Source organism: Muscardinus avellanarius, assembly GCF_963383645.1.
Source record: "Muscardinus avellanarius genome assembly, chromosome: 15".
NCBI classification, from domain to species: domain Eukaryota; kingdom Metazoa; phylum Chordata; class Mammalia; order Rodentia; family Gliridae; genus Muscardinus; species Muscardinus avellanarius.
In genome coordinates, this window is record NC_137801.1 from 27324434 (window position 1) to 27338344 (window position 13911).

The window sequence follows — 13911 nt, forward strand, 5'->3', positions numbered from 1 at the left end:
AGTAAAGCATTAGTTCATTTACAATCCAGACAAAACTGGGATAACAAAACTGCCCAGAGGTCTGATGATAACTGCTTGAATAGTATTTACTTCTCTGACATTAATTGTGGAATTCAGTTAATTCCCAATTACAGAAATTATTTTCAGAGTAGTAATATGGTTTTGAGCATAAATAGCAACTGGTCAAAAACACATATTCAAGAATGACTCACAAGAAGACATAGCTAGTTAATAATACAGCTGAGACTGTCCTGATCATTACTACCACCAACTCCCTCTTCAGTCCCCTTTGCACTGAAATACAAGAGAGAAATGCTGTCTGACTCGGGCTTGCATTTTGACTTGATAGGTCGTGTGCCTTGGGCCCCACTTAGCCGCTTAGCTCCTCTGCTAGCTTCCTTGCCTTTAAGTTCCAGCAACGTCACACAGCTGTGTTGCTCATGTCCTATGCAATTACTTGGCTGTTAGTTGCCTCTCCTGCTGGTAATGTCTTCCACCTCCCAGCCATAAGCCCAGATGCATCTCACTGGTTGTTGAAGACTGATGTGAGGTGTCCATCCAGATGGACATCCCTGCTCTTGCCTGACTCATGAGCTGTGTCTCCCCCTCCCCTTTCCTGCTTCCACACCCTCATCAAATTCTATGACAGTACTTAAAATCTTTGTGCAAATAATTTACTCTTGTATGTGGTGCCTATATCCCTCTTTTCCAAGGCTATGACCTCCACGTGATTGGGAATTTTCTGTCTCCTTCCCTCCCCTGGGCTGGGCATGAGGGTTGGCTTATCGGAAGTACTCAGTCAGATTTTGTTTAACCATTAATGGTTAAAATATCAGATGCTGATTCTGTGGAGCTCCTGATTCCATGGTTCTTGGCCATTTCCAACTAGCCACACACAAGCACGTTGACCCATGTTGACATTTCAGTTTGGAATGGAAAACATGCCCTTATTAGAGAAGGTATATCTGTTATTTTGGTGACCTCAACAAATACAATTTTTTCTTTTTACTTTCAAAAATATTAACCGAGGGTTGGGAATATAACTCAGTGGTAGAATGCTTACACAGAATGGGTTCAATCTCTAGTACCCTCTCCACTACCCCTCTATACACACACACACACACACACACACACACACACACACACACACTCATTCTCTCTCTCTCTCATACCAATGAGCACCTATTATATGCACTACATAGCCCTGGGTGTCATATAGCATTCCATAGTTGAGTGAAGCCAGTTTTTGGCTACAGTTTCCTCTGCTGGGACCCTCCTCATCCAGCCCCCTCATTATCCTCCTTTCATGCCTCTAATCCGTAAATGTTAGCTGGTCAAAAACACATGTGATTATTCAAGAATCACAAGTAATTTAATAATACAACTCAGACTATCCTAATCCCAGCTACCAACTGCCACCTTAGTCCTCTTCCCATAAAAGCACAAGAGCTAAAAGTTGTCTGACATTTGCTTATATGTTGACTAAATGGGTCCTGTGGTCTGGGCTCCACTTACCTTCTACTTTACCATTTCTCCAGTGTTATTTCTCTACCCCCATCCCCCACTATTGCACGGGAGGATCACTGCCCCCACGCTTCCACAGAGCTCTGTGCTTTTGATTCCTTCCTGGCACTCCCCGAGATTTTCTTACTGCTTCCCTGACTCCATGCGAAGCTCCATGAGGGCAGGGTCTGGCTCTTCAGCGTTCCTGCACGGGCGGTGGGCTGCACAGGCCTGGCCCACAGAAGGAAGAAGGAAGTATTTCTCGATTAAATGAACACAGTCCAATGGGAGAGATCACAAAAGCCATGTAAATAAAAGGAGCTGGGAAAAAGAAGGTTTCATGTGACCTTTACCTAAAATGGATCAATGTGAACTGGCAAATTTCTAAAGTCAACTTTTCTGGTCTAAATTATGACTGCCCGTGTTGATTAAACACTCCAGTTCTGCTTTCCTGTGTATTGCCCTGTCTTTTTATAAGTGAAAGCCAGCTCTTTGAGCTCATATCCATTTATATTCCACGTGCATGGGAAGCTGAGGTAATTATCCAAGTAAGTCAAGATCTATAAGCCTCTTGTCTAATAAACTGGGAATTACAGGTGAAAACAGAATTTTTGTTTCCCTGAACAAGTTGGGTAACTGGTTACATTTTTTACAGTGTGTAAACCATCTCAGAGTACACTCAGGAAAGCTGATGTTTGTATTGTTTAAGGCATTAGACCCATGAGCATTTCAAATGTCAGTTCAGACGCTTTGCTGAGCAGCACCGTCATTAATAAAACTTTTTAGGAAGAGAAAAAAATTACTATTGGGTGAGCTCTTATGTCTAATTAGCCTTTCTTGAGGGCTGTGCACGTGCACATTTTCAAATAAATCATACTCATCAGGGAGATGCTTCACCTGTGTTTTAATTATAGATACGTAAGTACAGAAGAAAAACATCGGACAATTATAGAAATTACCCTGTGGACATCCATGAATTTTGGAAAGGTGTAGTGAAGTCAGTGAGCAGTTGGTGAACCAATTTGGTTCACATGAATGAATGATGAAGTGACCCTTGATGAATATTTATAACAGTCTTGACCTTATAACCCAAAATATCATGTTAATTTATAGACATTAGGGTTGTTAGAGAGCTATATTTCCACTCACTTAAGTGGGTTTCAAAGATTTCAAATGAATTTAAAAATTCTATGGTTGCTGAAGTACCTGTGCTTCTAATTTTTTCTTTGCATTAAGAGCTAGAGGAGAGTGTTGGGTCATTTATGACTTCAGTGTGTTGAAAGACAAGCAAGACAAAATGAGACTTCTAGAACAATTCTGGTGTTTTCCTTCAAGGAAACGGCCTTGTTTTCACAATCCTTTCATCCAGACAAAATGGTATAGCTCTGCCTTCAGGATCCCCTTTGCTAACAGAGCAGAAGTGGTTCCATTGCTTCCTGAAGGTCACCCCACTTCCAGAAGACACTCCTGGCCTTGGCACAGCTGGTAAAATAGAGAGCTGTCGGAAACGAGGCGTGCGTCTAACTTGGTCTGTGCTCCCTCTTCCAGATGTGAACGAATGTGAACTGCTCAGTGGCGTGTGCGGCGAAGCCTTCTGTGAAAACGTGGAAGGGTCCTTCCTGTGTGTGTGTGCTGACGAAAACCAGGAGTACAGCCCCATGACTGGGAAGTGCCGCTCCCGGGCCTCTGGAGGTAAGTCCTGGGCCACCGTGTGTGCAGGGGATGAAGGCCTCCTCTCAGGACTCGGCCTTACTCGGGCTTGGGCTAAACACTCTGGGAGGTAGGTAAGAAGTAGCTAAATGTCCTGGCACTATCCTGCTTCTGGAAGCTTCCATGTTTACTCCATCCCTCCCATATCAGTGGAAACAGGATGGGGTTGATGGCTGTGTGGGCTTGGTGGCTTCTCATGTGCTTTTCAGCTCCAGAGACATCATGGGCAGAGTAAAGGATCCGAAACAATGAGAACCTTTGCCCGGGCTTGCCTCAAACTCAGAGAGCTATCGACGAGAGCTTATATGGAATCGTCTCATGAAGTTGCATAATCCTCCTTTCTTGGCCCCAAGGGAAATGTATCTTGACACTTTTCTAAATGAAAAGCAACATATAGGCCTCTCAGGATCCACAAAGACTTCCACTTGGAATCCTTGAGGCGATTTTCCAGAACTCTGCCTAGAGAGTTGCCATGTTTGCATGTGTTTGAAATTTGATTTAGGCTGTGTCGTCACTGCCCAAATTGAAACGGAGAGCTGACAGTCTTCCAGATTAATGAATCAACTTTCAGATCACAGATCACCCTTTTAGTTTGTGCCATGTGGCTATAACTTGGTTGTATTTTAAGAAAAGCCAAAGACCAAATGGTCCTTTGAGGGCCAAATAAAATGAAACATAGACCATTTTACTTTCTTACCAAATATCAGTCAATTTTACCCACACTTCTGTGACAGCTTTTGCTGTTTCTTCATAGGGGATACTTGTTCCGATACATGACACAAACTAAAAGGGTGCTCTGTGATCTGTAATAGCTATTACAAGACATAGAGAGTAAAATATAAAAATATCTTCATCTGTAAGTTTTCCTCAATTATTAAATAAAAATAGATAAGGAGTGCAGAATTTAAATGAACCAACAATATTTAAACTCATTGTCTATGAAGGGAAGAGGCAGGTTATTATTGAGGGAGGGTTGCTATTTATTCAGGTGGCCGGAACTATGGCTCATATAGGACAAAGAAAAGGGTTTTTAATCTGAGTTCTACCTATGGTAGCATAAAACAAAACAAAAATCTAATTGGCCTGAACTAACTGCTCAAGTTAAGTCACTGCCTGTTCCTTATTTGTTCTTGGTTCCACAGAGTAAGACTCTACCCACAGTGTTATTTTGAATGAATGAACTCATTGATCAGAATGTAGCCTAGTCATGAAATAATCATATGAAGATTAATCATGAGAAAGACAAATGCATATGATACTACGTTAAGTAAAAAAAAAAAAAAAAAAAAAAAAAGCAAGCCATCCCAAAGATTATACTCTGCAGAAGAAGGGAGGGTGAGAATACATAAAATGATACTTGCAGGACTTCATGGAACTTTTGAGTTCTTTACATTATTTTCCAAACTTTCGGTAATTCTTTAGATGGGAGGAAAGTGTTCTGGTTCACTCACCTCTCTCTAGCTGTGTAAGCTCAGGCATCTTAACATCTATGAGATTTGCTTTCTCACCTGTAAAATAGAAATGTTTTATCTACTTCACAGAGTTTTGTAAATTTTACGTGAAATTATATATGTATATTCATTTGTTAATGGAAAAATACAGTATAAAAAGTACCTAGTAAGCCATATCCCAGATACATAAGGAATATCTATTTCTCATACTTTTATAGTCTCTTCTGAAGTGGTAGATCTTTCTACTACAATTATTTTTTTTTCTAGAATGTTCTGATAGCATCAAAAATGGTCCATCCAGGTTACCTAGCTTCAAATAGGGCACATATCTGGGACCCTGAAATTTGTTCAGTTCCTTTTTTTCAGAGTTTAATAAAGCTTTTATAGGATCTTGAGACAATATGAACCATTTTTGCTGAACTGGACTAGGTAACTGTAATCTGTAGTATATTGCTTCCTAAAAGTTTATGACAACTCTTTTTGTAAGAACTTGCTCTTCATCTCCCCTTTTTAAGCTTTTATGTAACCAAGTTCCTAATACCTGATTTATCCTTTTTCCTCCTTTAACCTTGTTGCATCTCACTGGTTGTATCTCTCTCTCCCTCTAGAATGTTCTTCCAGTCAGAGTTCACTGAGTATCCTCCTTCTGCTTTTTCAAAGAGTATAATCTTGAATATCTTGCCTCAGAAAGCCTTTCTGATAATAATACATTGTCATCCCTTTCTCTCTCTCTCTCTCTCTCTCTCTCTCTCTCTCTCTCTCTATATATATATATATATATATATATATATATATTCTCTCTCTCTCTCTCTCTCTCTATATATATATATATATATATTTCTGGATAGTTGCATATTCTTACCATAGTTTCCTTGATTTTGCTAAATAAACATGCCCAATTTTTTTTATATTGGTCTACGTCAATATGATATGATTCAACCAAAGACTAGTTGAGCTTACCAATTTGTATAGTTTTTGGCAACTTTGACTTTACCAAAGCTCTGTATAGTTCTTGGCAAAGTTTGGTTATAAGGAGTCTTAGGATTATCTTATGGTAGTCTTCACTTTAAGTAACTCCCTAGTAGCACCCAGGGAGATGGAGCTTAACCATGAACTGTAGCAAGAACTTCTACCTGACTTTATTAGAGCCAATACTTAGTTATTTGAAAGATGATTAAAACTAAAAATTATAAAAGAATAATATATCTTTTAAATATTTAATTTTTAGCTTAAAGCATATATGTGTGCATAAATATGTATATATATGTGTGTGTGTATATATATATATTACATATATATATTATATATATATATATATATATTCATTCATTCACCAATCTTTTAAGAAAGGCCAAGGCCTTCATGCAGTTCACTCTTGGAGTTCTGCATAACTTGTCTTGCATGAACCCTATCATCTGCATTGTCTACTTGAAAGGAAGTAAGAATTTGTTTTACAAAAGCAGCTGAGTACAGAGCCCTCTAGATTTTTATTTTCCAAAATGCTTTTTTCTTCTCCACACCTAATATGGTAGCAGTCTTTTTACTAAATCAACTTTAGTCTTTTAATGCACTTTCTCTAGAAACAAATCCTGTATTCATTTTCATATTTTATTGATATACACACTTTAATTAAACTATAAAGGTGCAGTAAATCAATAACAAATTTTTGAGAGTTAAATTCATTGAGTATTGCTTGGCATACTGCTCAGCCTGTAGGAGCAGAAGTGTGTGGACCTGTGCAAGGATAGTCCAAGTCCACTGGCTGCTGGGAGCACTGACCAGGGCGTTTTATAGTGGGCAAGAGAAATCATCGAATCTAGCATGTTGGATAAATGAGGACCAACTGAAATAGGAATTTACTGTTACACAGAACAAATTTTGTCCCATATTTCAACAAAAGTAGATTTAAATTCATTTTCTTATAGACACATTCTTGTTCCTTCAGATCCTTTCCTTCCTGAAAAGTAACTAGAAAAGGGAAGAAAATTTTTCAGTGTGGAATATAGCATTTTTACTCAGCTGTGTAATTTCCCCAGGACAATCTACATTCCAACAATGAGCAATAGCAAAATAATCTGATGTCTCATCATACTGAGAACAGAATGGGACTGAGAGATGGGTTGTCAGGAAGGTGGATTTCAAATCAGTATCCAGACAAATTTTCAAATAGCCAGAGATAGTCAGCAACTAGTTGTCTCATGAACTACTGGGTCTTTCCCCTGGAGGCATCCAAGAACAGGTGGAAATCTCCAATGGCAGAAGAATACCCACCTCCAGAAGGATTTTGTTCCAGATGGCCTTGAAGGTACTCTTGAACTCTAATATCCTAGGATTTTTATTTCTAAACTACTTCTTGGCTCTCACATAAAATAAATTTTTTTTATGTCTAGTATAATGTTTTTAGTCCTTGGGCCTCTGGCCATTAATTTATGTCACTGTGCATTGCCTAGAAGGATCTGAAACAGAAATAACTGAAAAATGTCCATACCAGGCTATTCATCACATTTAAGAGGATATGGATATGAAATATAGTCTGATGCTTTTATTTCCTTAGTGCCTGTGATAATTGCTCAATAAAAACTTTATGTCTTTGGGCACTCTCAAGGAAGCAGTAAATATTTCGTCTTGGCAACTCCAGCCTTCAAACCTGACCCACAGAACACTGCTCTCCTCCTCGATTGGTGAACAGAGGAGATTCTGTGGTAGCAACAGAATCTTACTCTTAAAGCAGAAGGTACAATGAAAAGAATATAATTAAAAAGATAGGCCATTTAATCAGTGCAGGTGTTCTCCACTTTAAGAATGGCAAATAAACTTGAAAATTATAAAGTATTAGACTGGGGATATTACTTGTCTTCAAAAGTAATTGTTCAGTCAACACAAACGCTTACTATAAGGTTTCCTTAATGCCAGTTTTCTCTAATTCACTTGAGCACTCATTCTCACATCATGAGCTAGATCCTGGACTTCTACATTTAGAAAATACCCCAGTGGTTTGCCAGCCTCACTTTTTTTTTATTTAGAGGTAAAGAGACTCTGGTCCAGACTGAACTTGTAAATCTTACTCTCAGGCTCATACAGGGAGTGTGTGGCAGGATTGGGATGGGAATCCATCTTGGGGAATTTCCCACTTCATTAGTTTCTTCTTAGAGTTGTCGTCGACCCTGGGACAAAAAAATATTTCTGTCTTGGTCAAAATTTTCACTGATACAATCTAAAAGACCTAACCATGCAACGTAGAGAAAAGATTTATTTGTTCACAGTTTCCTTGGAAATTCTAGGTTCATTCTATGTGAGGCTGGTATCTGGATCTCATCAGGACATGGCAGCAGGGAGTGGAGAGAGGGAGGGCATGCAGGCTCTGCAGTGAGGGGCCAGAGCCATATAGAATCCCCAAGGCCTCACCTCCAGGGACTCAGTTCTCCAGCCACAGCCTTCCTGCCTAGGTGACTACCCTGCAGATAATCTACTGATAAGATTTCAGCCTCATGACTCAATTACATCAACTCTAAGCACCAACTCATGAGCTCTGCAGGAAACATTCTCTATCTAACTATAACAGCTTCTGAAATTTGACTCTCTTTTCACTCTTGTTCTCCTTTACTAAGATAATACACATTCAAGACAGGCATAATGGCATACACCTGTAAATGCCAGTACTTCGGAGGCTGAAACAGAAGGATTACAAGTTCAAGACCAGCCTCAGAAACTTAGCCAGACTCTCAGCAACCTAACGAGACTGTTTCAAGACAAAACTTAGAAAAAGGGGGCTGGGGATGTAGCTCGGAGATAGGACACCTCTGGGTTTAACCTCCAGTAACAAAATAATAATAATGATAATATACATTCATCATAGGAAATTCAAAAAAATTTCAAAAATATATCAGAATGAAAATTCCCTGCAGTGTCATCATCCAGGGATATGTTGGCCATCAACTCAGTCGACTTGGTGACTCTTTGAAGGGGCACACATTCGCCCTCTACTGTGACAGAACCATCTCCCATGTGCTCCCCAATGCACTGGCACCTGGCCCGCGGACTCCTCTTCAACATGAAACTGCTCTCTTGGGTCATCAGTGAGCTTCATATGCTGAAGCCATCGGACTCATTGCAGGTTCCATCTTTTTAAACACTGACATTGGTTTCTCCTCTTCTCCAGCATCTGCTCCCTGTGAGTGACTTCAGGGCATTACTTTGCATTGTTCGGCTCTTCTCTTTCCATTCCCCATACAATGGGGTCCCAGGGAGCTGGATGCTTGGCCCCCTTTGGGCTTTCTGTTCTCCCCCTGGGATACTTTATCAGCTTCGGAGCCAGCTGTTTCTGGTGTGGTGTGGTCTGCCAACTAGGAATCTTCGGCTTCACCTGGTGGCTGAGTGCCACACCTGTATTCCTAGCTGCCTATTGGGCCTTCCTCTCAGGTGTGCCGCAAGCATCTCTGGCTGACAATGATCCCAAATCAACTTACTTACCACTCCTTTCTGTGTTCACATATTAATTGCTGAACTTCAGTCCTAGAAATCTTGGAGTCGTATTTTCATTTTTCTCCCCATCCAGCCAAGCAGTCATCATGACATCCTGCGGGTCCTCTCTCCCGTCTTTCCTGTCTCTCGTTGATCTGTTCCTGCCACCCTGGGCCGGCCGTTCTCCACTGCTCACCGAGACCGCACGGCCACCTCCTGACTCTGCCTCCGCCTCTCATCAAGTCCTGCCCCACACTTGGCCAGAGTCAGTTTTCAAAAGAGTTCTGGTTTAAACATCCATCTTCAATCTTTCAATTTCTTCCCAACGTCTACACCACAGAGTCCGAATCCATTAGTAGAAACAAAACCCTTTCTGCTGTTGGGGTCACCAACCTTTTTAGGGCCATCCCATTTTCCCTGTACCTACTCTCAAGCCCAAGCCCCTGCCTCTCTGCATGCCTTCCCAAGATGGTGCCGTGGCCCCTGCTATCTGCTGACTATGCTGTTCTTTGTAAACTAGCTTAAAAAAAAAAAAAAAAGCTTACTCCAGTCTTTTTAAAAGTCTTCAGAATTGTCCTCAAGTTGTCAAACTTTCCCCAAATTCTCAAGTGGAATTTCCAGATTCTGCCTCCTGGCCTCCACAGGGCTTTGTGGACTGCGGCCGACAGCCTCTGCATCACAGTCCGCTTTTATCAACTGTCACCCGCCTCACAGGCCCTCAGTGACCACCAAGTAAAATGGTCTCTCCATACCAGACTCTGTCCTTTCCATTTCCCCACTGCCTTTTCCCAGCCGGCTCTGTGGAAGGAAAGACATATTTCATTTTATCAAAGATATAGCAGGGCCGGGCGTGGTGGCGCACGCTTGTAATCCCCGCGCTTGGGAGGCAGACAGGAGGATCGCACTGGATCGAAGCCAGCTGTGCGCGCTGGTTTAGGAGACCCTGTTTCTAAATAAAAATATAAAATAGGTCTGGGAGTGTAGCCCGGAGGTAGAAGGGCTTCCAGGAACCCCAGTACCACACACACACACACACAAAAAAACCGATATAGCAGGGCAAACATATGAGATGAAATGTCTCTTCCCATCCTGTGTGGAGGATAGTGCTTCTGCTTGCTTCGGTTTAATTACAAAAGGAGCCAAAGAAAAAATAGCATTTCCCTGATGTCAGGGGGCAGTTCTGCAACTTGTCCTCATGGTTGTGACAATGGAACACGAAGAGCATTCTCATTTTCTTCCTGGAGAGGTACGCAACAGGTTTTGGGTATGCACGTATATTTTGAAAGACAGGAAAACCACATATAACATTAGTCAGCTGTTGTATCTGGCAGAGTCAGGTTTAACGTGTTTAGTTAACCTGTAGGAGAAGTTCACATTGAAAGACTTTTATACTAATTTGATTGAAGAAATACCTTGGGTTGGAAAAAAAATTAAAGGTGGTGAGACCACAATATTTAGAATACAAACATTGTAAAATGCCATGAAACTCCTGAGGTCCTATTGTGTATTTGTAGTGGGTCTGTACCATAAATGTAAGCAAGATAGAGGAGCGTGTGCTCATATGTTTTATTTATTAGGGGAGGGAGGTCTAGGGATTGAACCCAGAGGCTTTCTACCTCCATGCTACACCCTTAGCCTTTTTCATTTTTAAAACAGAGTCTTGCTAAGTTGCCGAGGGTCTTGCTAAGTTGCTGAGGCTGTCTTTCTGCAATCCTCCTGTCTCAGCCTCCCAAGTGCTGGGATTACAGGTATGCGCTACCACATCCAGCTCATATATTTTGTTAAAAAAAAAATGGGAGTCAGGGGGTTTCTTCCCACATCCAAAGATGAATTTGCTAATCACCAACCCATGCTTTTATTTTCATAAAATGCTCTATTTGTCACAAAGAGGATCTAAAATAATATCTGAGCTTTGGATAAAGACTTGCCAATATTTTGATGAGCTAACACATCAATCAAAGTGACATACTCAAACAGTGTATATATAAATAAACCAAGCTGTATTCTTAATACTGGAACACATGCCCTCACTGTTGCATTAGAAATGCATTTGTGGGTCTTAGTGCTAGAAATTAGACCAAAAAGGAAAAGCATGTGCACTTCCTTTTAAGCATTATAGGACATTTTGCCTGGCACTTGAGAGGTGGCCTCACTCCGCAGTCACCATTCCCGGCCCGGCGACGGCCCTGGGTTCCTGCAGTTCGAGGCGTAGCTTACTCTGCTGTGGAGTCCGCTCAGCTCCACATTTTCATCTGTGCTTCCTGTGCTTACTCGGCTCTCCTATCATTTTTCTTCTTCTCTGGTACTCTATTTTGCATTGAGGGCTCCCATCTTCCCCTATTTCTGCCTATTTTTCTTCTCCCAATTTTTCCAGTTGATGCTCATATCACCAGAGGTCGGTTGGTCTCTTTTTCTCTCTCTTGATTTTTGCAGTACTGGGGATGGAACCCAGGGGCATTCTACCTCTGAACTCTACCTCCAGACCTAGGTTTTTTTTTTTTTCTTTATTTTGGAACAGGGTCCCACTGAGTTGCAGAGGGCCTCACTAAGTAGCTGAGGCTGGCCGCAAACCCAGATCCTCCTTTCTCAGCCTCCCGAATGCTAGGATTACAAATGTGCATCACCACGCCTGGCTTACCAGAGGTCTCTTTTCCCTTCCCCCTTGCTGTGCCTGTCTCAGGCTCACTTCTCTACTGAGGCCTTCACTAGAAGATACAAAAAGAAAAAAAAGACTACACTGCTAACCTATATTGTGAAGTCCAGGTCTGTTAGCAGGACAAGGCCCTTCTTACTGTGAAACATGATCAGCTTTTTAGCACTGATTCCTCATCCTCTTCTAAGGCTTATTACAAAAAAAAGAAAAGAAAAGAAAAGAAACCAATGAAAGCTTTATGTGTTCTGATGAGTATGTATGACATACTGTTTTTATTTTGGGGGGGTGTTATAATTTCACATCATATTGGGGTACTGAGGGTCAGAAAAATACATACACTAACGCAAGGCTCTGAGGCAGCTCCCTCCGTAGAGAGACTGATGCTGCCATATGCCTCGGGCCTGCATCTGAAGCACCTGTGTTCCTCACCCCTGTATCACTCACTCACGTGTCAGCGCCTTCCTGCCCCATCCCAAGCAGCTCTCCACGTCCATGGGATGACTGACCAGGCCTCTTTGTCAGTGCCTGGTCCCCTAGTTCATGGCTCTGTCTGTGAACCACCTCCTGTCACCCCACTCCGCCCACCCACACTTATACACAGTCATGCTTTTGACTCCTCCTCAGTCTCCCATGCTGAACCTGTTGTTGTTGTTGTTTTTAATCTGTCTTTCAAACACTTGGCTCAGATGTCACTTCTGCCAGGCAAGCCTCCAGGATAGCGCCGTCCGCCCAGCCCTCCTCCTCCTCGGCGAGGCTCCAGTGTGTTTCCTGGAGGAGTCTCTCCGGTCGGCCCATGGCCCGCTTGCTGGCCCGCCTCTCCAGCTGAGCTCTCTAACACTGCAGCTGCATGGGGGTATCGTCTTTGAGAGCATTCGTGCGCTTGTGCTTTGCTTCCTACACTTCATTTAGATCTTTCCTGTCTTTGCTGTCTGCAGTTACCACCTTTCTGTGGTCTCCCTCTTTATTTGCATGTCTTCCAACGCATTTGTTTTCAACGCTTTCTGGAACTCACCAGCAGTTTTCCCGTGAACTCCACTAAAAAATAAGAAATAACAGGTTGCTCTGCATTATGCAAGCTCCGGATTGAGAAAATGAGAAAAAGAGTATATGAATTTCTAAGTTCTCTTTTACTCCTTCTTGAAATGTTACCCTAGGATTCTTTTCCCATAAAAGTATATGAGATGATAAAAAAAAAATCATCAGTGCCTGTTGCAATTGTGTGTGTGTGTGTGTGTGTGTGTGTGTGTGTGTGTTACTGAAGATGGAATCCAGAGGCCTCCTACCTCTGAGCTACACCCTCAGCCCTCTTTTATTTGGAAACAGGGTCTCACTTAATTGCAGAGGGCCTTCCAAAGTTGCTGAGGCTGGCTACGAATCTGCGGTCCTCCTGTCTCAGCCTCCAAGCTACTAGGATTACAGACGTTGCACCACCAAGCCTGGCTGCCTGGTACAATTTTAAAACTATGAGAGTAAGGCTTCCTAGGTAGTTCCATTGAAAGGCATGTACTGAACATTGCCGCTCACACACCTTTATGAACGGACCTCTTTGCAAACCTGTGGGCACCTTTGACTGCGTGCTCTTCACATGCACCTGTTTACCTCCTTTCTCTTTGGTCATTGTATTGATCCTGATTTGTACCTAGAGAGGATTTGTGCCTTTAGAACACGTTGCAAATGGAACAAGAAAGCAAGACAAATCTAAAATGCTTAACCAAAAAAAGAAAAACATTTTTAAATGTCCTGTATTGTATGCCTGTATATTCCTATCACTCTATACCTCGATATGATATATAGATACAGGGGAACAATTAAATAACTATTGTGTTTACAGCTGTGGATTTCCTCATCCCAACAGCAGTCCCTATGATGAGACACATTTGGAGGATGACTAAAGAAGGAAACAGGCCTCTGGGTGAACCCCCACACCCTCTTCAGTCTACACTTGATCTTCGCTAAAAGCTTGACAAGCAATTCTTCAGTCTGACTGGCCAAGCAGGAAGGAGCCCCCAGCAAGGGCTTCCCATAGATGGCACCCACGGCTCAAAGCCCTCTTCCCTGGTCAGAGGAAAGGGACACGCTCAGGTCGTACGCGGCCTTGGCGCCGACTCCACATTGATAGGGGTCATCTGTCCT

General features: G+C 42.0%; 1 protein-coding gene across 24 annotated transcripts in view; it reads left to right on the forward strand.

Annotated features, from left to right (window-relative positions):
• The window catches only part of LTBP1 (latent transforming growth factor beta binding protein 1), a gene marked incomplete at both ends in the record, with an annotated part of 441497 nt that overhangs the window by 385289 nt on the left and 42297 nt on the right, over nucleotides 1-13911 (forward strand). For 18 of the 24 annotated variants that reach the window (XM_080711765.1, XM_080711776.1, XM_080711785.1 and 15 more), the window contains one exon: nucleotides 3052-3195. The exons of the other annotated variants lie outside the window; for them this stretch is intronic. In XM_080711765.1, the coding sequence (XP_080567891.1) occupies nucleotides 3052-3195 (144 nt within the window). The remainder of the gene's footprint in view (nucleotides 1-3051; nucleotides 3196-13911) is intronic. 24 annotated transcript variants of the gene reach the window in all.